Raw genomic sequence first — 24,094 nt, 5'->3', positions numbered from 1 at the left:
GAACGAGACCCTGTCTCAAAAAAAAAAAAAAAAAAAAAAAAAAAAAAATTGCTTGCCTGATATAACAAGGTAACTAAGCTTTATTCGCAAAGGGGCCTAATCAGAGCCTCTCAATACTAAAATACCTTCTCAAACCACAACACCCCTATGTTTACATACTACACAAATCAGGTCATAACAAACAGAACAAACCTAAAACTTCTTATTCACTTTAAAATGCAATTAAAATCTGTGGTCAACTCAATACTCTACAGAAGACGTAGAGACACTGGTTACAATGTAGCATTACTAGAGATGGAAGAGTAGCCTTAGTGACAGTGAAGAAAAAAGTTTAGTATAGTTACTTCACTTTCTTCTCACCTTGATATAAGTTCACAAGTGAACTAAGGCCTACTCATTTTCTAACTTCCAGAATTTTCCTCAACAGGAAACACTCACCTAACAAAGAGTGCTCTGCAGGTTTAACCAGAGAAATAACATGTGTAGGCAGGAAGAAAGAAAATCAGACAAAAATTTAACATCTCACGTTGGTAAAGCACCAAAGTCAAATACGAATGTTCTGAACATGGCTTTCAGAAAAGATGCAAGAAAACTTCTAAAATACTTCAGTAGATTCATATAGGTGGAAAGACAGAAAATCCCACTCTACCACAAAGGCTCTAATAATTCTTAACTGATCATCCTTTTAGCTGGTCACAATCACAATCACAGACACTGGTATATACTCAAATGAGGTGGTCATCAGTGACAAGCACCTTCACCATAATACAGACATTAAGAACCTTTGTAACATTTAATGTTTCCCTCCAAGTAGTTCAAAAAATAAAGTCAATCACCTCAAATTATGAGGTACTAACAAATACACCAAATATGCTAAAGGTCAAAGGAACGGCACACTTTGTTGCATAAACCTAGTGGAAATACAATTCAGAATTTCATGACTGAAGGTAGTTATTCCACATTTATAATACATTTTTTAAATTCCCAAGGGATGAGCATTTTTACCTTGCCTTATTTTTAGAACTACACATCACACTGCACATATCACATGACATGATGTAACTGTTAGCAAAGAAAATGGTCCAAACCATTGACAATGTACATGGTAAATCAGGATCAATGCATACTCAAGAACCACATTTCATATTTACTTTTAAAAAAATAAGTTTCTTAGTTCACAATGTTTTTTAAACTGAAAAAATGTCTAATAAACTATGTAGAAAAAACCAGAAATGTACTTTGTATTTTATAAAATAGGAATTTACCCAATTATGGGAAAAACTGATAAAAAGAAACAGATAAAGGAATAACATACTTCTAAAACTACAGGATTAAAAGTAAAAATTTTCTAGATCAAAACTGAAATGCTAATAAATACACTTAGCATTAGGCAAAAAACAGTTACTACTCAAAAGTATTCACTGTTGATAGAAGGTTAAAAAAATAGTTTTAACTGACAACGCCTGTAGACAATTGAAATTTTCTAAATTGGTCAGACAGCATGCCAGAAAAGGAACCAAGTAGAGCCTATAGGAAAGGGGAAAGGGAAAACACACCCACTTAAGCCTTTGTAAATAGTGGTCCTTTAACTGACCCAAAAAGCAGAGAAAATACAAATTACAGACCATCCCGACAAATGGAAAACATATTCTAACGTACTAGTTTCCATACTTGAAATGACTTTCAAGACGAAGTTCAGTAGCAATCTATAACTATATCATGATTATGCAAGGCAAAGATTATGTAATTTTATCGTTTATTTTAAAATGTTCTCCGACTCTAAAACTAAAACAAGTAAAACGTTTTGATCTCTCCAAAGCGAAGAGGAAAGGTTCCTCTGAGCTGCAATTTAAAAATATAAACACACACCCCAAAACAAACAAAAAAACACAATGATTGCTAGCCACGTGACAAAGGAGATGGCAACACCAGGATTGTGAATGGAGGGGAGGGAGGCGAGGCTGGAGGAAGAGAGATTTCTCGGAACTTTGGGGACCGCAGGAGTCGGTCTGCCGACCCTAGGGCTAAACTCCAGCCCCTACGAGTTGTGCTTCTAACACCCTCAAGTACAGTTTTATTAATAAGTCACAGAAAATGCTCCAGTGACCTCCAGGATAAAGGGGGGTGGTGGGGACCGAGGAAAAGGAAAGAGAGCAATTTAAAGTGGCGCCATCATGTCACCCCTTCTCCCCTAAAGCAATCAATAAGCAATAGTTAAATAACACATTTCTCTATAAATCCACATTGGGATTCCAACATTGGAAAACAAGAGGATTTTTAAGCAAAACACGGGAGTAGGGTTGTTTATCGTATGGAAAACAAACTATTTGCTAAGAATCAAAAGACCGTCAGCCGGAAAACAGGCCCCCCAAAAGGCAGTTAAGATTCCAACTCACTTAAAAGCAAATAAATGCCTCTTCCTCTTTAGTTAAAAAAAAAAAAAGTCCGTCTGAGGGAGACTATATCTGAAAACGTAAGTGACCTGAATTTACAGGCAACAAAAATAATAAATGAAACAATCAGAGTTGTGATACAAACCGTGCAACGCGCCAAGATGTGTGTTTCGAGCAGAGAAAGGCCTTTTGCAGTCAAGAGAAGTTCAAGGCGAGAGCCAGAGTTTGTTTGGGGGGTTCTTTTACGGGAATAAATCATGTTCTCCAGGCCGCCTTTTTAAATAGAACGCCAAAGGAAAAGCTGGCGAACGAGGCGGCAGCTGCTGGGGAAGGGCCCCCGTCCACCCCCGCCCTTGGGGCGACTCCCAGCCCGGACCCGCAGCGGGGAAGCCCGGAGAGGCCATTTAAAGTTCCGGGGGTTTTTTCTACCCTGCCCTGCCTTTCTAGTTACAACTAACAAAGAGAGAGAGAAATGGGAGCCACAGGGAGAGCGAGGAGAAGGAGAAAGGGCAGCAGGAGGAGGAGGAGAGGAGCAGCAGCAGCACCTACCACGTGATGGAGGAGCGTAGCCCGGGCGGATTCAGCCCCACAAAATGGGCGCAGTTTGCAAACAGCCCCCCGGCCTGGGCGCCGAGGGCCAGCGGCGGGCGGGGGCGCGCGGCGGCGGCTCCGGCCCGGGCCCGCCGCTCTCCTCCCCCCGACGCCCGGAGCCGCCCTGACTTTCCGGGCGGGGGGGGCGAGGCGGAGGGGGAGGGGAAGGCGGCGGCGGGGAGCGGCTGCTTTTTCTTCTCTTTCGGGCCCTTTCCCGGCCTTCCTCCGCACCGACGGGGCCCGAGCACGACCGGAGACCGCAGCCCGGCCGGGAGGGCGGGCGGGCGGGGGCAGAGAGTGAAGCCGCCCCCCCGCCCCGCACAAACAAGCACCGCCGTCTGCAGCCCGAACCCGCACCCAGGCCGCCACCCCCGGCCGCCTCTTTCCAGCCCGGGAGCGCGCTTCAGCCGCCCCCCGCGCCGCCGCGGCGAGACGAGTCGGCTTCGCTACGGTGCTCGGTTCTCCCGCCGGCTCGGCGAGCGGTGGCGGCGGTGGCGGCGGCACTGGGAAAATGGCGGCCGAGCTCCTTTTCCCTCCCCCCCTTTAATCTGAAGCGGAGGGAGAATGGAGCGAGCGAGCGAGCGGGCGAGCGCCGGGGACACGGGGAGGAGGGACAGCAGCGCCTCCGCCGGCTGCGGCTGCGGCGGCGAAGGGCCGCTCCACCCCGGCGCGCCGCCAGGGGGCGCCCGCCGCGCCGCCCCCGCGGGCCGCCAGGAGGCGCGGCCGCCGCCGCCTCAGTCATGGCTCCTCGCCGTGGCCGATGTTTTTGTACCTCCATCTGCGGAGGCCGCGGCGCCCGGCCCCAGCTGCCCCGGACGTGCGGCGACGGCACGCAGCACTGCGGCAGGGGGAAGCCAGCCCTCGCTGCGGCCGAGGTGAGTCTAACCTGAGGCACTGATGCCGTCACATTCCCTCCGTGCTGGGGCCGGCGGTGCGGCTCGCCGGTTGAGGGGCAGGGCGGGCCGGCGCCGCGGAGCGAGAGGACGTGAGCAAGGAACTGTTTGCACTGTGTAGTAAAGAGGGTAAGGCCGTCGGCACCATACTATTCCAGGGCTAACCCTGCAGAAAGCTCCCTGACCAGTGAAGCGGCTTCCGCCGCCCGCCCTTTGTCCCTAGCAGCCAGTCTCCAAACACTGCAGCACGGCTGGGCACTGGCCCCAGCACCGCGCTCCGCAGCCACCAGAGTTGGGCGGGGTGTGGGGCGGGGGGAGCTGGTGCACGTAGTCACTGCGCAGGCCCCAGCCAGGGCCCGCGCCAGGCCAGCCCGGGAAGGGGCAGCCGGGAGCCAGAGGGGAAGTGATGGCCCCGCCGGCGCCGGGCCCGCTGGGAACTGTAGTTTTCGTGAAGAAACACGCGTCTTGTTTTGGGTGTCATGGTTTGGCAGATCCGCCAAAACAGGCAAATGGCATTACACAATGAGTATTTATGCTTCCTGCCGCCACCAAAAGGAATTTCACTGCCATGCTAAAAGTTTAACAAAGAACTCTATAAAGAAACACAAATCTCACAACAAAAAGCCAACTTCCCACCTCCTTACCAGAGTTGGTTTAAAGTGGTGGCACCTTATCATTTCTCATGACCAGTTTATCAGTACAGAACTTTATATTGTCCCCAAAATAGAACCTTAAAATAATGGAACCTTTCCTAGACTTAAAGAATACAGAAACATAATGTAATACAAAGTGTCACACAAAGTGTAATTCTACCACCCTTTAAAGTTGCCAAAAGATGAGTGCAGTATCTTGAGATTTAAAAGACTAATCTAGGATTCATCAAAACTAGCTTAAATGACTGAAGAAAAAATCGTTCAAATCATTAAATCATCAAATTAGGCAGATAAGAAGGGTACGTATGCTCTACTACCAAAAAGGAAGACGCAAAATGCTTCACACTTTTTTGTGGCTTACCAGAACCAATATCCGGTATTATACGTCACTTCTGCTTATCAAAAAACACCCTCACAGTCGTTACAGAACGGTTTTAGTCTTCCCACAAAGTTACACTAACTCACCTGCCCCTGCAACATCTGCACCTAGGTTTCTGCGAGTTTCCATTTATACTCCTAAAATCACACTCTCAAGCATAGTCATGGTTCTCAAATATCAAAAGCAGGCAGTTTGGAGTCATAGGGTCAAATTACACAAAGAATAAACTAATATTTGTATACACATCCAAAAGAGGTCTTTAGTCGTGGGTTTTTAATTTACAACCCTGGGGAAAAAACTTTAATTGACTTTTTTATTGTACACACATACACACATAAATAGTAATTCCACAAAATACAGTAGAAGGGTATTGGACCAATAGATGGCGAACTAGAGCCCCAATCTGAGGCTTCTGAAATCTAAATTAGCAGAATGAAAAACACCAAATAAGGCAAAGCCCTTTGCAGCGTATACTTAAATATTAAATTCAGACACACCATAACAAAATAATCTTACTGCTGCTCCAAATTTTTAAGACCCAACTGTCAGATTTAATTAGGCAACCAAATAAGCAAGATTATATGAAATATATTTTTCTAATGGATTAGGAGAAAACTGGAAAATGCTCATTTTTAAAACCATGTATTTGGGGGAACTATAAATTCCAGCTTCCCCTTTCTCTCATTGCTTAGTGCAAGAGTCAAGAGTTCACAGGGTTTATGGCACTTAAATCAGTCAACCTGTTGTATATTCTTATCTAAAATCAGACATCTTTCTTCCTAGGCACCAACTTTTACTTTTCTTTTTTTGACAGGGTCCTGCTCGGTCGGCCAGGCTGGAGTGCAGTGGTGCAATCACAACTCACTGCAGCCTCCCAGGCTCAGGTGATCCTACCTCAGCCTCTTGAGTAGCTGGCACTACAGGCATATGCCGCCATGCCCAGCTATTTTTTTTCATTTCTTTTTATTTGTTTGTTTTGATAGATACGGAGTCTCCCTATGTTGCCCAGGCTGGTCTCGAACTCCTGGACTTGACTGCTGGCATTACAGGCATGAGCCACCGCACAAAAATCTTATGAAGAGAAATAAATTTTTTTAAATTTCCCCCCAAAAAATAGTGGACGTCCAAAAGGCTGATTGAAAACACCTACATACAAAATAAACAAATAAAAAAAGATTTTAAAAAAAAGGCCTGGTGCAGCAGCTCACTCCTGTAATCCCAGCACTGTGGGAGGGTGAGGTGGGAGGATCACTTGAGCTCACAAGTTGGAGACCGGCCTGGGCAACAGAGTGAGACCCTATCTCTACAAAAAAAATTTTAAATTAGCCAAGTGTGGTAGCATGTGCCTACAGTCCCAGCTACTCCAGAGGCTGAGGGGATTGCTTGAGCCTGGGAGGTCAAGGCTGCAGTAAGTCATGATCATGCCATTGTAGTCCAACCTGGGCAACAGAGCAAGACCGTCTCAAAATGAAAAGTGATAAAAAAATAAAAACACCAACACATTTCAAATCACTCTTGGAATAGTCATGTTGACTCTCCAATACCTACTGTATTCTGATTCGTTTTACCCCATTCTCTTTGCCAATGATTGGTTAGGAATGGCCATAAGATGTGAGTAGAAGTCCCCTGGACAGCCTCCGAAGGAGAACTGTGAGAAAAGGTTCTTCAATCCTAAAAATGATGGAGGAAAAAACAGTCCCTCTTCCTCAGACAGTGACACCTCAAATTGCTACAGTCACCTTTGCAGCAAGCCTGAAGATGCCACCAACATCAAAGGGAATAGAAAGTTGGTCCTTGGTGATAGCATTAAGCCACTGTATCAACCAATCCTGACAATTTGTATGACTTCTGGATTTCCAGCCACATTAGAACAATGTAACAATAAACATTTATTAATTGTTTAAGCCAATTTGAGTTAGGTTCCTTATATAATAAATGAAGTTAAAAAACAATGATTGAGTTCTAATGTTTTTTAGTATTTGTATCTTTATGATTACAATATTTTATATAACTAATCTTATTATTTCTTCCTCAGAAAAAACATTCCATGGCTAGGCATGGTGGCTCACACCTAAATAATCAGCACTTTGAGAGGCCAATGTGAGAGTATTGCTTGAGCCCAGGAGTTTGAGAACAGCCCGGGCAAAACAGCAAAACCTCATCTCTTCAAAAAATAAATAATAAAAAAATGTAGCCAGGGGTGGTGGCATATGCCTGTAGTCCAAGCTACTCAGAGGCTGAGGCAGGAGGATCACTTGAGCCCAGGAGGTCAAGGCTGCAGTGAACCATGATCACGCCACTGCAAACCAGCCTGGGCAACAGAGCAATACCCTATCTCAGAAAAAAGAAAAAGAAAGGAAGGGGGGAAGGAAAGAAAGAAAAAAGGAAAAGGTATTCCCTCTTACACACAGCTCTGTACCCATCCATCTTTGTCTGTGTTCTCTCTACCTAGAAAAAGAGGACCATCCCTCGTTACCACCATTCCTTGTTAATTACTCTCCAATCCACCTACAACTCATGTTATCCTCTTATATTCCACCACACCACTGTTATCATCTACTCATTTCACTTGACAATAATGTAGGCTGGGCGCGGTGGCTCATGCCTGTAATCCCAGCACTCCAGAAGGCCAAGGCAGGCAGATCACCTGAGGCCAGGAATTCGAGACCAGCCTGGCCAACATGGTGAAACCCCGTCTCTACTAAAAATACAAAAAGTAGCCAAGCATGGTGGTGCACACCTGTAGTTCCAGCTACTCGGGAGGCTGAGGCATGAGAATCACTTGAGCCCCGAAGGCAGAGGTTGCAGTGAGCCAAGATCACACCACTGCACTCCAGCCTAGGCGACAGAAGGAGACTCTGTCTCAAAAAAAGAACCAATAATGTACAGAGTTGGCACTACATTACCCTTGGTTAAGTGCTCTCTGTAATTCCTCTGAGGTTGTTTTCATATACCAGTCTTGCCACCTCAAGCCAGCCTGAAAGCCCTTGCAGGCAGGAACTGTGGTTGTTCTAATTTAAGATCTGTAACTCTCATCTATAGATAATAAACGTATTCCAAAAAGGCACTCTCTACCTTCCCTACTGCAGACTTTCTAAACAAGCCAGAAATTCCTAAACGGAATAATCTCTCACAAATTCAGTATCTCGTATGTCCAAACTAATCTCAAAAGGACAATGAATAACTTTTTTTGCACTTAAGAAAAAGCAATTATTATATATTAACTCAGGACAAGTCCTAAAGCCTAGGCCATTTAGTTTCAAAAGCACAGGGACCCATTTTTTTGGTTACTTACCTAGGACCTAGCCCAGGGCCTGGCACAAAAGAGACACATCATAAGAACTGACTGAATGAAAAAGGTAGAATGTAGTACTTAAGCACACAGGACCTAGGTAGCCCCAGATTCTAATCCTGCCTCCCTCACTTATTCTTTGTGTTACTTTGGGCAAAGTACGTATTCTGCTCTGTAAAATGGAGATAGTAATACCACCTACCTATTAAGTTTAACTATTATTATTAGTGAATGAAGCTATTTTCCACAGTTCTAAACTTTAAAGTTTAAAATCTGAGTGAAGCAAAAATCAGCACCTCTTTCCTAATTCAAACCTCAAATACCTATCTACTTAGGACTTGGACCTAATTTTAAAAAAAAACAAAGCCTGGATGTGACTCACACCTGTAATTCTAGCACTTCGGGAGACCGAAGCAAGTGGATCACCTGAGGCCTGGAGTCTGAGACCAGCCTGGGCAACATGGTGAAACCCTGTCTCAACTAAAAATACAAAAATTAGCCTGGCATTGTGGCACATGCCTATAGTCCTAGCTACTTGGGAAGCTAAGGCAGGAGAATCTCTTGAACCCACAAGGTGTGGAAGATGCAGTGAGCCAAGATCGCACCACTGCACTCCAACCTGAGTGACAGAGCGGGACTCTGTTTCAAAAAAAAAAAAAAATCCCTGTCTAGACTCTAGCAAACAATGTTTTCATTCATGAACTTAGATAACACTATATATAAAAATACTTTTAGCTCCCTAAAAACATAATCTGAGAACGATTATTTACAATCATAAATCTAATGCCACATTAAATACTTAAAATACATTTAATTCAACAAAAATCTAGTGAGTACCTATTAAGCTCAAGAATTTATTCTAGATATCACAGAAATGAACACATAAAACTATGTAAAAACCCATATTAAAATTATGAAAGAAACATCTTTACGCTGAAACTGAGGCATGTTCTCACATTAATATTTAACCAGCTAAATATTAAATAGAAAGCCAGAGTAAACTAAACCAAAGTTAAGAAATTTAAGTCAAAAAATTTAGGATGTAGAAGGAATATGTTCAGCCGCCACATTTTATTAGTGTGAAAATGAGGCCAACAGAAAGAAGCCAGTTAAGAGACTGCCAAAGCGTCAAAGCTGGGATCAGGGTCTCTCAGTCTTCAATTCTCACTTTTCCCGCTTCTAATTCACCAGTGCTACTCACTTGATGACCTGGACGTGCAAACATCCTAAAGGCATTAAACCTAAACAATACTACCTATTTCACAGTGTCGCAAATATAAAGATTTAGCCAAATGCAAGTAGAAGAAAATCCTCATACTGATTACAATGACTACAAAGCTCAGAAATCAAGATTATTTTCATTAAATGGAGGCCTTAACTGATTCAAAATATACAGTATTTTTATGTACTGACTGAATCCAGTAGAAACAAATTTTCAGTAAGATTAAACAAAAGCATTTCATAAATGGCAAAGTATTACAAGAATGCATAGCATTCCTTCATTTCAATCCAACCTAACAAGATATTTTCCTCCTCATACTACTGATACAAACTGCAGGATTTACATAAAGATATTATTTTACCATCTCACCACAGAACTGACCCAATAATTTATACAAAAGAAAAACTAATTATTAGGCAGCCTCCTGATTTAACTGTGTTAGTAATGAGAACAATACTGTTGTAGGTTAAACCTAAATGTACTAGTAAGTCTAGAAATAATTTACTTTTGGATAATTCAGAAGACAACATTAAAGCTCAACTGAATACAATTATATCACTGAAAGAAACAAGTCAGGTTCTCTCAGGCCACCAGCTATTGTTAAAATCTAGCACCCAAGATTGTTGGTCTTCTTCTCCACAGTGGTGGATTTAATAGCAGCTACCAGCACTCATTTCTAGTGCAAGCAGTTTAACCAGGATTTTATACGAACATTTTAATAAAGTTCCTCAATGAGTTTACACACACACACACACACACACACACACACACACACACCCTGATTATTTTGGTGAATTTTAGTTAATTCTAATGCTTTTAACTTTAGTTTAGAATATTTTAAAATTCTCAAATAACTAGAATGTGTGGTTAACCCTGAAAGTTCAATGACCAAACATAGAAGGAGTATTCTAATATACTGATTTTGCAGATTAAGCAATCTACGCAGGACCCAAACGTTTTATCAGATAATAAAGTTGAGTGTCAGAATTTGGCCAAAATGTACCAAGAAACTACCTGAGTTCTTTTCCAAAGGAAACATAAAGGTAAATATGCAGAACTTCAAGGCAGCTGTGAGTAGCCAAGTTGTGGAGGGCCTGATAAAACTGAGTCAGAAGGAAACATGTTCAAAGAGAAAAGGAGGCAGCAGGTGTACAAGGCAAAACACACCTTAAAAAATGTTTTTACAGGCTGGGTGCGGTGGCTCATGCCTGTAATCCCAGCACTTTGGGAGGCCAAGGCAGGCAGATCACGAGATAAGGAGATCGAGACCATCCTGGCCAACATGGTGAAACTCCGTCTCTACTAAAAATACAAAAAATTAGCCAGGCATGGTGGGGCTGTACAGTAGCTGTAGTCCCAGCTACTCGGGAGGCTGAGGCAGCAGAATGGCATGAACCCGTGAGGTGGAGCTTGCAGTGAGCCGAGATCGTACCACTGCACTCCAGCCTGGGCGACAGAGCGAAACTCTGTCTCAAAAAATATATATATATATATGTATATATGTATTTATTTATTTATTTTACGTCAGTTGCCAATTCTAAGTTATGATGCAACTTGTAAAATCTTATTCTGATGGCATGGCAAACCTAGGGACTTTGGAAGATGGCAGACCTGTTTCCTCCAATGAAGTGGCATACCATTCTTGGAATTACTTTTTTTTTTGAGACACAGCCTCGCTCTGCTCAGGCTGCCAGGCTGGAGTGCATGGCACAATTTGGGCTCACCGCAACCTCCACCTCCTGGATTCAAGCGATTCTCCTACCTCAGCCGCCCAAGTAGGTGGGACTACAGGCACGCACCACCATGCCCGGCTAATCTTTGTATTTTTAGTAGAGACAGAGTTTCGCCATATTGGCCAGGCTGGTCTCAAAATCCTGACCTCAGCTGATCCGCCCGTCTCAGCCTCCCAAAGTGCTGGGATTACAGGCGTCAGCCACCACGCCCAGCCTAGAACATTATTTTTAACCCACTAATTCTTGGATTCTTGAACTTGTTTCTATGTACTCTCAAGAACATACAGCTACAAACGGGGAGTAACCAAAGCCACTGAATATATACAGGAGCAACTTTTTTGGAGTATCAATTTAATCAAGGATTGTAGTAAAATCAGATGTACTTTTGTTAAAATAAACACAAATATATTACAGGTTGACCATCCCTAATCTGAAAATTCAAAACCCTCCAAAATCTGAAACTTTTTGAGTGCCAACATGACACCTCAAATGGAAAATTCCACACGTGACACCTTTGCTTCTGATGGTTCTCTGAACCATCAGAAACACTGTTTATTTTAAGAACAAAATTATTTTCAATTTTGTATAAAACTGGTAGGTTGTGGTAGCTCATGCCTGTAATCCTAACACTTTGGGAGACCAAGATGGGAGGAACATTTGAGCCCTGGAGTTCAAGACCAGCCTGGGCAACACAGTGAGACCCTATCTCTGAAAAAAAAAAAAAAATTAAGGCCAGTTGCAGTGGCTCAAGCCTGTAATCCCAACACTGGAAAGCCATGGCAGGTGAATCGCTTGAGCTCTGGAGTTCAAGACCAGCCTGGGCAATGTAGCAAAACCTCTCTCTACCAAAAATACAAAAAGTTAGCCAGGCATGGTGGCATGCACCTGTAGTCCCAGCTACACAGGAAGCCAAGGTGGGAGAATCGCTTGAGCCTGGAAGGTGGAGGCTACAGCGAGCAGAGATGGCGCTACTGCACTCCAACCTGGGTAACAGAATCAGACCCCATCTCAAACAAACAAAAAAATTAGCTGGGCTTGGCACCGTGCAACTGTACCAGCTAGTACCAGCTACCTGGGAGGCTGAGGCAGGAGAATGACTTGAGCCCAGGAGTTCTAGGCTGCTGTGAGTAGGATCATGCTACTGCACTCCAGCCTGGGCAACAAACAGTATGAGACATCAACTCTTAAAGAAAAAGGTAAAAAAAGAAATTATCTTCAGGCTATGTACATAATGTGTATATGAAACAGAATTTCATGTTTAGATTTGGATCCCATCTCCAAGATAGTACATTATGTACATGCAAACATCCCAAAATCTGAAAAATTTGAAATCCAAAAAACTTCTGGTCCCAAGCATTTCAGATATGGGATATGCAATGCATACAGAGCAAAATGCAAAATTCTCACTGTTTCAAGATAGAAAAGGAGTCCTCAGAGAGATATGCCCTGCTTGTAACAAACTGCTCCAAACAGCCCTAGACCCTGAAAAGTACTTTAAGGAAAGATAAAGAGGCACTGGTTTAGACCATTTATAGATAAATATGCATGGCTAAAACCCCTGAATGTAATCCTTCCAGGCAGAAGATAAAACCGGAAATCTAACGTATAAATTGTCATGGGTACAATATTATAAAAGAGACCGTAAGTTACTGAGAACATGACTGGAATTCAGGAAATGCTAAAGGTCCTGTCTTATCTCTGTAACTCATTTACAAAGAAATCATCTATGATTTTCTCAACCGCAATCTTTTTTGTTTCTGAATTACACTGACAAAAATTGTAGAATCTAATATTCAATATTTTCCACCATATTCCAAATTCTCACAATCACATTTAGACACAAATTTATCTAATGAAATGTGTCCCAAATGAACCAACTTTAACCAGCATCAGAAAAAATAAAATAAAATAGTTAAATGAAACTGTATCTTCTTTGGTATAAGAAGTCCTTCAGGCCAGACGTGGTGGCTCCCACCTCTAATACTAGCACTTTGGGAGGCCGAGGCCGGTGGATTGCTAGAGCTCAGGAGTTCGAGACCAGCCTGGGCAACATGGTGAAAACCCGTCTCTACTAAAATACAAAAAATTAGCCAGGCGTGGTGGCATGCGCCTGTAGTCCCAGCTACTCGGGAGGCTGAAGCAGGAGAATTGCTTGAACCCGGCGGGAGGTAGAGGTTGCAGTGTCAGTGAGCTGAGATTGCGCCACCGCACTCCAGCTTGAACGACAGAGCAAGACTCTGTCTCAAAAAAAAAGAAAGAAATCCTTCAGCACAGAGGGTAGGAAAAAACAACTACTCACACTTCCGAGAATACCTACCGTGGCAATACCAAAATATGACCATGCTTGCTAATATTTGGGCTAGGGCATTAAATGTTTATAACATAACACAAACACTTGTAATCCAAATGTGAATGATTATCTTCAATTTTCAGTAAAATAAGACCCTATAAAAGCCCTACCATTAATATATATTCATTCATAAACATACTGAGTACCTAATGAATGTTAAACACTGTAGAATCTCTAAGGAAAGAATACTCGGTCACTTTATAAGCTATGTGGTAGTCAAGAAAAATCCTTTCTACTCATTGATACGTTAAATGATCAAAAAATCCAAAGCTAAAAAATGATCAGAGAACAATGAAAAAATTTTAGTGGCTTTATGCTTCCAATTCCATTTTCTTCTGGCCTCTTTTCTGAAGCTTGCCTAAATCATCCCAGGAATGCTAAAATTGGGTGTTATTTATGGCATAACCAAAATGAAATAATGAAGTAAGTATCCCAAATAAAACTAGGAGAAAAAATCCAGGGAACCAAGCAGGCAGTAAGGATCTAAAGTTCTATACTTGGAACCTCTACCCCGAATGTTAAATAATAGATGTTTTTTAAACAGTTGACTGCCAAGTGTGGTGGCATGTGCCTGTAATCCTAGCTACTTGGGAGGCTAAGGCATGAGAATCATTTGAACCTGGGAAGTGGAGGTTGCAGTGAGCGGAGATCACACCACTGCACTCCAGCCTGGGCAACAGAGTGAGACTCCATCTCAAAAAAAACAAAAAAACAAACAGTTATACCTTTAATTTTATCTTCATTCAGTAATTAGGCAATTAGAATTTACTCTTGCTAAATGAATGTTCAAAGTTAAACCAAAATTAGTTCAAGATGAAGCCAAGAACACATCTCAACTCATTCAATAAAGCCATTATTACTCTGATGCCAAAACCAGACAAAGATATCATAAGACAACTACAGACCAATATATCTTATGAATACAGATGTAAAAGTCCTCAACAAAGCAAAATGAATCCAGCAACATATAAAAAGGCTTATACACCATTGCTAAGTATGACTTAATCCCAGGGATTCAAGGTTGGCTTAACTTCTGAAAATCAATTCATGTAATACATGGTATTAATAAAGGATACAAACCACATGATCATTTGAATAGATGCAGAAAAAGTACTTGACAGAATCCAACATGCTTTCATGATAAAAACACTCAACAAAGTAGGAATTGAAGAAAACATCTTCAATCTAATAAAAAATACCCATGGGGGAAAAAAAAGAATACCTACAAAAACCCCATAGCTAAAATCATACTTAATGGAGAAAGCTTGAATGCTTTCTCCCTCAGGTCAAGAACAAAACAAGGATATCCGCTCTTACCACTCTGTTCAACACTGCACTGAAGGTTCTGGCCAGGGCAAATAGGCAAGAAAAAGAAATAAAAATCACTCAGGCTTAAAAAAAAGAAGTAAAACTACCTTTATTTGCAGATGATATAATCTTGTATATAGAAAATCCTAAGAAAATCCCACAAATAAACTATTAGAGCCAATAAACACATCCAACACAGTTACAGGATACAAGCTCAATATATAAGTAGTAATCGTATTTCTATACACAAGCCATAAGTAACCTGAACATTAAAAGTTTTTAAAAATGCCAATTACAATAGCATCCCAAAAAAAAAAAAAAAAAAAAGACTTAGAAAGCCAAGCACGATGGCTCACACCTGTAATCCCAACACTGTGGGAGGCTGAGGTGGGCAGATTACTTGAGGTCAGGAGTTCGAGACTAGCCTAGCCAACATGGTGAAACCCTGTCTCTACTAAAATATGAAAATTAGTTGGGTGTGGTGGCGGGTGCCTGTAATCCCAGCTACTCAGGAGGCTGAGGCAGCGGAATCACTTGAACCCGGGAGGCAGAGGTTGCAATCAGCCGAGATCGCACCACTGCACTTTAGCCTGGGTGACAAAATGAGACACTGTCTCAAAAAAAAAAACACTTAGAAATAAATTTAACAAAAGCAGTGACAATCTTATACTCTGAGATATATAAAAATTGCCAAAAGAAGTTAAAGAAATCCTAACTAAATGGAAAGGCCAGGTGTGATGGCTCACACCTGTAATCCCAGCACTTTGGTAGACTGAAGTGGGTGGACTGCTTGAGCCCAGAAGTTCAGGATCAGACTAGGCAACGAGGCAAGACCTAGTCTCTACAAAAATACAAAAATGAGCTAGATGTGGTGGCATGCACCTGTAGTCCTAGCTGCCTGGGGGGCTGAGGAGGGAAGATCACTTGAGCCTAGTAGGTTACAGCTGCAGTGAGCCGTGATCGCATTACTGTACTTCACTCCAGCCTGGATGACAGAGCAAGACTGTGTCTCCAAAAAAAAAAAAAAAAAAAAAAGGAAAGACATCCCATGTTCATGGATGAGAATAGATCAAAAGATATAACACTGTTAAAATGGCAATATTCCCTAAATTGATCTACAGAATCAGTGTGATCCCAGCATACCCAAAAGAAATTTGAATAGGAAAAACAAAGTTGGGGGACTCACACTTCCTGATTTGAAAACATAATTCAAAGCTACAGAAATCAAGACAGTGTGGTAGTGGCATAAGGATAAACATACAGATCAATGGAATATAAGTGTGGGTTCAGAAATAAACCTTTACGCTGACAGTCAATTGATTTTTCGATAAGAATGCCAAGACAATTCAGTGGAGGAAAGAATGGTCTTTTTAAGCCAAGTGCTGTGGCTGACACCTGTAATCCCAGCATTTGGGGAGGCCGAGACAGGAGGATTGCTTGAGGCCAGGAGTTCGAGACTAGCCAAGGCAACAAAGCAAGACCCCATCTCTACAAGAAACAAACAATGGTCTTTTCAACAAACCATGCTGGGACAACTGAATATTCACATGCAGTAGAATGAAGTTGGACCACTGTATCTCACACCATACACAAAAATTAATTCTAATTAAATTTAAACATGGATTATAGACCTAAATGTAACAGCTAAAACAATAAAATTCCTAGACAAAAACAAAAGCTAATCTTCATTTCATTTGGTGGCTTGACTTCAAAACCACATGCAACAAAGGAAAATACAAGTAAATTGGGCTTCATCAGAATTATAACATTTTGTACATTAAAGGACACCATCAAGAAATTGAAAACACAACGCATAAGTGGGAGAAAATATTTGCAAATCACGTATCTCACAAGGGATTTGTATCTAGTATATTTAAAGAACTCTTACAACTCAACAATAAAAAGAGAATCCAATTTTAAAATGGGCAAAAGCTGAGCACGGTGGCTCACACCAGAAGGAGAGGATCCCTTGAGGCAAGGATTTTGAGACCTGCCAGAGCAATATAGCAAGATCCTGTCTCTACAAAATAAATTAAAAAAAAAAAAAAAAAACAATTAGCCAGACATGGTGGCACACACCTATAGTCCTAGCTACTCAGGAGCTTGAGGCAGAAGGAACCCTTGAGTCCAGGAGTTTGAGGTTATGGAAAACTATGATTGGGCCGGGCGTGGTGGTTCACGCCTGTAATCCCAGCACTTTGGGAGTCCAAGGCGGGTGGATCACGAAGTCAGGAGTTCAAGACCAACCTGGCCAAGATGGTGAAACCCCGTCTTTACTAAAAATACAAAAATTAGCCGGGCGTGGTGGCGGGTGCCTGTAATCCCAGCTACTCAGAAGGCTGAGGCAGAGAATTACTTGAACCTGGGAGGTGGAGATTGCAGTAAGCCGAGGTAGCGCCACTGAACTCCAGCCTGGGTGACAGAGCAAGACTCCATCTCAAAAAAAAAAAAAAAGAAAACTACGATTGGCCACTGCACTCTAGCCGTAGTGACAGAGTAAGACCTTGCCTAAAAAACAATAGGTGTATAAAAATAAAATTAAAATGTGCAGAGAATTTAAATAGACATTTCTCCAAAGAAGATATATGAATGGCCAATAAGCACATGAAAAGATCTCATCAGGTTGAGCACAGGGGATCAGGCCTGTAATCCCAACACTTTGGGAGGCCAAGGTGGGGGCACTGCTTGAGCTAAGGAGTTTGAGACCAGCCTGGACAACATGGCAAAACCCCATCTCTACAAAAAATACAAAAAGGCCAGGTACAGTGGCTCATGCCTTTAATCCCAGCACTTTGGGAGGCTGAGGCGGGCGGATCACCTGATGTCAAGAGTTTGAGACCAGCCTGGCCAAAATGGTGAAACCCCGTCTCTACTAAAAAGACAAAAATTAGCCAGATGTGGTGGTAGGCGCCTGTAATCCCAGCTACTGGGGAAGCTGAGGCAGGAGAATCGCTTGAACCCAGAAGGCGGAGGTTACAGTGAGCCGAGATCGCACCACTGCACTCCAACCTGGGTGAAAGAGCAAGAGTCCATCTCAAAAAAAAAAAAAAAGTTTCAAAGATAAAACAAAAATCTTGTTAAAGATAAATACATGAGACACTAAAGAAATAATCTACTTCTGTAAGTCATGCTATCAATTTGCACCAAAATTTTCATTTCCTATGTGTAGGTGTTGAGGATCTTGTACCCATGATAAATGACATACACCTGTTCTGGGCTGACTTTTGTTCCCCAAAAGAGATATGTAGTACTCCAAGGGGCTGGGCACAGTGGCACATGCCTGTAATCCCAGCACTTTGGGAGGCCAAGGCCACAGCATCGCTTGAGCTCAGGAATTCAATATCAGCCTGGGCAACATGGCAAGACCCCGTCTCTACTAAAAATATTAAAAAATAGCCAGGTGTGGTAGTGCGCAACTGTAGTCCCAGCTACCCGGGAAGCTGAGGTGGGAGGATTGCTTGAGCCCGGGGTTTAGGGGGCTGGAGGTTGCAGTGATCCAAGTGCCACCGCACTCCAGCCTGGATGACAGAGGGAGACCCTGTCTCAAAAAAAAAAAAAAAGAAAAAGAAAAAGATATGTAGTGCTCCTAACATTCAGCACCTCAGAATGTGATCTTAGAGACGGGATCTTCAGGCCAGGCGGCTTCCCTTCCTCTCCGTGTCAGTCTGTCCCACCTCGGCTCAGCCCACCGGAGACGGAGGGTGCAGGAACCTGGAGGCAGAGGGTGCAGGAAGCTGAGATCCTGCAAGTGCACTCCAGCCTGGGCGACACAGCAAGACTCTGTCTCAAAAAAAAACAACCTTACAACAAAATAATGCAGGCCAGGCGCAGTGGCTCACGCCTGTAATCCCAGCACTTTGGGAGGCCAAGTGGGGCGGATCATTTGAGGTCAGGAGTTTGAGACCAGCCTGGCCAACATCGTGAAATCCTATCTCAACTAAAAAAAAAACAAAAACTACAGAAATTAGCCAGGCATGATGGCGCATGCCTGCAGTCTCAGCTGCTTGGGAGGCTAAGGCAGGAGAATTGCTTGAACCCGGGAGTCGGAGGTTGCAGTGAGCCAAGATTGCACCATTGCACTCCAGCCTGAGTGACAAGAGCAAAACTCCATCTCAAAAAAAAAGAAAATGCAAAGTCACCTAAGAGACAGTTTAAATATATAAAAAGCTAGATGCCAAATAAAACTGGATGGGTCACTTGATAAATGGGATTGATAAAAAGCAAGACAGCTGATATGATATAATTCTTATTTACTTCAATATTTACTGGGGAAGGTAGAGGGGAAAAGCTATCTAAATTACTCTCTAAAGCATACAAATCGCTAATAGTGAATCAAATGCATCATTAAATATACTAAATTCCTCAAACTGATATGTCAGATGTCAGGTAGTCATGAAGACCCAAAATAGTCTCTACGGGTTTTCTGTTGTTTTTTTGAGACAGAGTCTCGCTCTGTTGCCCAGGCTGGAGTGCAGTGGCACCATCTCGACTCACTGCAACCTCTGTCTCCAGGGTTCAAGCCATTCTCCCACCTCAGCCTCCCAAGTAGCTGGGATTACAGGCGTGTGCCACCACATTCGGCTAATTTTTGTATTTTTAGTAGAGACAGGGTTTCACTGTGTTGGCCAGGCTGTTCTCAAACTCCTGACCTCAAGTGATCCACCCAACTCGGCCTCCCAAAGTGCTGGGATTTCAGGCGTTAGCCACCACACCTGGCCCCTTCTCTGTGTTTTAAAGGCATTTAAGTATAAATTATTAAACTGCAGGGCAGAACATATTAGCTGACGGTCATATGAGTGACCTTCTCTAAATCCCAGGAGGATAGAATCCACTTTTCCTTTATCAACATTTTCCTTGCTCAACTTCTGGCATATTAGGTACTCAATAAGTATGTTCTGAACCAAAATGAACAAAAAAATGCTGTCATCAAAGTAACTCCCATCCACTCAAGTAGGCTGCAACTTCAAACTGCCCAAACTGGCAAATCTCTAATAAAGATGGGCTCAGAAGACATATCAGCATGAATAACCTTCTGAGGAAAAGACAACATGGATTCTAAAAGTGGAAATCACACCACACCAGTTCACCCAAATTCTCTGAGAAAATAAATATGTGTGGCTGGATGATGGTGGCTCATGCCTGTAATCCCAGCACTTTGGGAAGCTGAGGCAGGTGGATCATGAGGTCAGGAGATCGAGACCATCCTAGCCAACATGGTGAAACCCCGTCTCTACTAAAAACACAAAAGTTAGCCGGTTGTGGTGGTGTGCGCCTGTAGTCATAGCTACTCAGGAGGCTGAGGCAGGATAAACGCTTGAACCCGGGAGGCGGAGGTTGTAGTGAGCCGAGATCGCACCACTGCACTCCAGCCTGGGCGACGGAGCGAGACTCCGTCTAAAAAAAAAAAGAAAAAGAAAATAAATATGTGAATATAATTTATGTGAGCTTTCACAAAACTCTTGATAAGATTCTAAATTAAAGTTTTTTTTTAAAGACCTGAGTGGTCACAGGATGAGAACATTTACTATAGACTGGACATAACTGAGACACAGAAAATTATAGGTAGATGCTGAGGTACTTCCCCAAATGAAGAAGTATAAACAGAAGATTGAAAAATTTTTTAGAAATGCTATATTTAACATTTTAATATATTGTACAAAAAATATACAGAGAATTCCCCATTTTGCAGATGGGATGATGAGATTCCTAATAATGAAATACCACACGAGTTGGAAAAATAAGGGAACGGAGAGATGGAAAGGGTTTCTAAATATATGAAATGAGAAACATTTGCAAAAACTAAGATTTATATTCAGCTTAGAGAATGCTTTGGCAAGTATAAAAGCTGTCTAAATATGTGAAGGGTTATCTAGCAGAAGACAAACCAGACTTGCTCTAAGCAGTTCCTGTGTAGACAAAATTGGGCCCAAAGTGGCAATTCCAGAAGGGCACGTTTCAACTCAAGCTTTCTAACCATCAGACCTAACTAAAATGGTGGTTCTTACCTTGGATTACCTCTAAGAGCCCACTGAGATATGAGAGTTAAAACATTACATGGGAGGAAATTGCAAGTATGTTACAGCATGGACAAATGAAAAGGTTACAGGAAAAAATCTAAGCTATACTTAAAAGACTCATGCCTTCCAGTCAAAAAAGGAATTTTTGAATAATTATAGAATATTCCCTAAAGACAATGTGATGTTCTATGTGAAAAAAAAAAAAAAAAAAAAAAAAAAGGAAAGAAAGAAAAAGAAAAGGGAGGGAGGGAGGACCAAATCCTACTAGGAAAAAACTGTAAATCAAGGGTGCCCAATCTTTTGGCTTCCCTGAGCCACACTGGAAGAAGAGCTGTCTTGGGCCACACAGGAAATACACTAAACTAACAATAGCTGATGAGCTAAAAAACAAAATCACAAAAAAAATCTCAAAATGTTTTACGAAAGTTTACAGATTTGTGTTGGGCCACATTCAAAGCTGTCCTGGGCTGCATGCGGCCTGTGGGTCATGGGTTGGACAAGCTTGCTGTAAATAGAACATATTTGCTTATCCTTCTACCAAATCACAGTGTAGTTATAACTAAAATGCAGTTCTGAGTAGTTATCATAAATCCAGAAAGGGAAAGCAATGCTGACAAAGATCCAGGAAGGAAGTTTCACTGGAGATTAAATTAAAAAGTCAAGCATCTTCAATTGAGAAACATGAAAGCAAAGGGGCAATGTGATCAAAATCAGAAAACGTATCAATACGGTAAATACTAACTTATTCACCTTTTATGCTTGAAAAGTCTTTCTATAACAGATAAAAGAAACTTGTGGATTGTGTTACCACAATCTACAAGTTAAAAATAGATTCAAGTGCTTGGATAAATGTATGTATATTAGGTCCATTCAGGTCCTACAGGATAGAAGTGCTATCAGACGTGAGGCCCTAAATTTCTGAGGTTAACATCTTAACAGATAACAATATTTCACCTGAAAACATCACTTGGTGCCAATTTAGATAGAACAATTGGTTGGATGGACCCCTGACAGACAGACTCAAGGAGGCTGGTTGGTATAGACTTCCTTCCATTCTTTTACCTCGGTATGTATGTGTGTGTAATATATACATACATATTATACCAGAACATATATACATTCCTTATCTTTATACACTTCGAATGCTCCTTATATAGCTCTGCACCCTGAATTTTTCATTTATCATTTACTCAACATCCTAAGACATTAAAAATTCTTTTTTTTTTTTTAGACAGAGACTTGCTCTGTCACTAGGCTGGAGTGCAGTGGCACCATCTCAGCTCACTGCAACCTCCAACTCCCTGGTTCAAGCAATTCTCCTGCCTCAGCCTCCTGTGTAGCTGGGATTTCAGGCACGTGCCACCATGCCCAGCTAATTTTTGTATTTTTAGTAGAGATGGGGTTTCACCATGTTGGCCGGGATGGTCTCGATCTCCTGACCTCATAATCTGCCCGCCTCGGCCTCCCAAAGTGCTGAGATTACAGGCATGAGCCACCACACCCGGCCAGAAAAATTCTTTCAAATACTATTCCATGGTTGTAAATGTTCATCCTTAAATATACCATGATTTATTTTCCTATAAATCTTGCTGCTCATTTAGGTTTATTCTCAATTCTCACTAATATGAATAATGTTACAATGAACACCTTTGTTCACAAATCTTTCTATATATCTTAATTTTTCCCCCTTAGGATAAATTCCTAGATGTGCAATTACTGAATTAAAGAACGTTTTTAATTTTGCCAATATATGTTGCCAAAATATCTTCCAAAAAAACTAGGCCCAATGCACACTCCACTAGCAGTTTCGGAGACTGTCCTCTCACCACCTTTGACAGCACAGTCAACTGTAAATCTGATAGGTTAAAAAATAGTATGTCATTTAATCTGCATTCCTTTGATTACTTATCAGAATAAAAATGTTTCTCATATGCTTCTTGGTCATTTGTATTTCTTCCTTATCAACTCTGATCATGTTCTTTGCCAGCAAAACTTTTCTTTCTCTTGGCTGACAAACTCTCTGTGGAAAACCAGTTGAGATGGAATCACTTAAATATCAGCAACTGCAGCTCCCCCTGCTGACCGATAAATTACCACCACCATCAAGTGCCCAGTAAAAATAAAACGTGGGCTAGAACTATACGCTTGCCTGTCTTCTGGGCTGCAAATCTGCTACAAATACAAACTTTCTTTTTTTTTTTTTTTTTGAGGCGGAGTCTCGCTCTGTCGCCCAGGCTGGAGTGCAGTGGCGCAATCTCGGGTCACTGCAAGCTCCGCCTCCCGGGGTCACGCCATTCTCCTGCCTCAGCCTCTCCAAGTAGCTGGGACTACAGGCGCCCGCCACTACGCCCGGCTAATTTTTTGTATTTTTTAGTAGAGACGGGGTTTCACCGTAGTTTCGATCTCCTGACATCGTGATCCGCCCGCCTCGGCCTCCCAAAGTGCTGGGATTACAAGCCTGAGCCACCGCGCCCGGCCAGTACAAATACAAATTATACACGGTAATAAAAAAGAAAATACTGTGTATCTAAACTCAACAGAGCTGTCATGGAGAAGGCAAGAGAGACAAGCGTTTTATTTGTTTTTTTTTTGTTTTTTTTTGTTTTTTTTTGAGACAGAGTCTCGCTCTGTCGCCCAGGCTGGAGTGCAGTGGCACGATCTCGGCTCACTGCAAGCTCCGCCTCCCGGGTTCACACCATTCTCCTGCCTCAGCCTCCCGAGTAGCTGGGACTACAGGCACCCACCACCACGCCCGGCTAATTTTTTTTTTTGTATTTTTAGTAGAGACGGGGTTTCATCGTGTTAGCCAGGATGGTCTCAATCTCCTGACCTCATGATCGGCCCGCCTCGGACTCCCAAAGTGCTGGGATTACAGGCGTGAGCCACTGTGCCCGGCCCAAACGTTTTCTAATGTGCAGGAACTAGGCGGGGCGCAGTGGCTCATGCCTGTAATCCAAGTACTTTGCGGAGGCCGAGATGGGTGGATCATCTGAGGTCAGGAGTTCAAGATCAGCCTGGCCAACATGGTGAAACCCTGTTTCTACTAAAAATATAAAAATTAGGCCGGGTGCGGTGGCTCAAGCCTGTAATCCCAGCACTTTGGGAGGCCGAGGCAGGCGGATCACGAGGTCAGGAGATCGAGACCATCCTGGCTAACACGGTGAAACCCCGTCTCTACTAAAAATACAAAAAATTAGCCGGGCGTGTTGGCGGGCACCTGTAGTCCTAGCTACTCGGGAGGCTGAGGCAGGAGAATGGCATGA

The 24,094-nt window shown here is 42.5% G+C and overlaps 2 protein-coding genes across 8 annotated transcripts in view; one reads left to right on the top strand and one right to left on the bottom strand.

The window, feature by feature from the left end:
- The window catches only part of KANSL1 (KAT8 regulatory NSL complex subunit 1), a 191,920-nt gene that overhangs the window by 156,061 nt on the left and 11,765 nt on the right, over positions 1 to 24,094 (bottom strand). Inside the window, exon 1 of one of the 7 annotated variants that reach the window (XM_012497714.2) lies at positions 2,943 to 3,131. The exons of the other annotated variants lie outside the window; for them this stretch is intronic. The gene's annotated coding sequence lies outside the window, so the exon portion shown is untranslated. Of the gene's footprint in view, positions 1 to 2,942; positions 3,132 to 24,094 lie in introns of those variants that run through there. 7 annotated transcript variants of the gene reach the window in all.
- Positions 3,128 to 6,851, top strand: LOC115831478 (atherin-like; the record flags this gene model as incomplete). Its single annotated transcript, XM_030799769.1, has 2 exons — positions 3,128 to 3,859; positions 6,506 to 6,851. Coding segments are annotated over 2 exons (744 nt in total), but the record flags the coding sequence as incomplete, so codon positions are not given.

The sequence above is a fragment of the Nomascus leucogenys genome, chromosome 19 (assembly GCF_006542625.1).
Source record: "Nomascus leucogenys isolate Asia chromosome 19, Asia_NLE_v1, whole genome shotgun sequence".
Taxonomy (NCBI): Eukaryota; Metazoa; Chordata; class Mammalia; order Primates; family Hylobatidae; genus Nomascus; species Nomascus leucogenys.
Note: the sequence above shows the minus strand (reverse complement) of the source record. Positions and strands in the feature narration are given on the sequence as shown.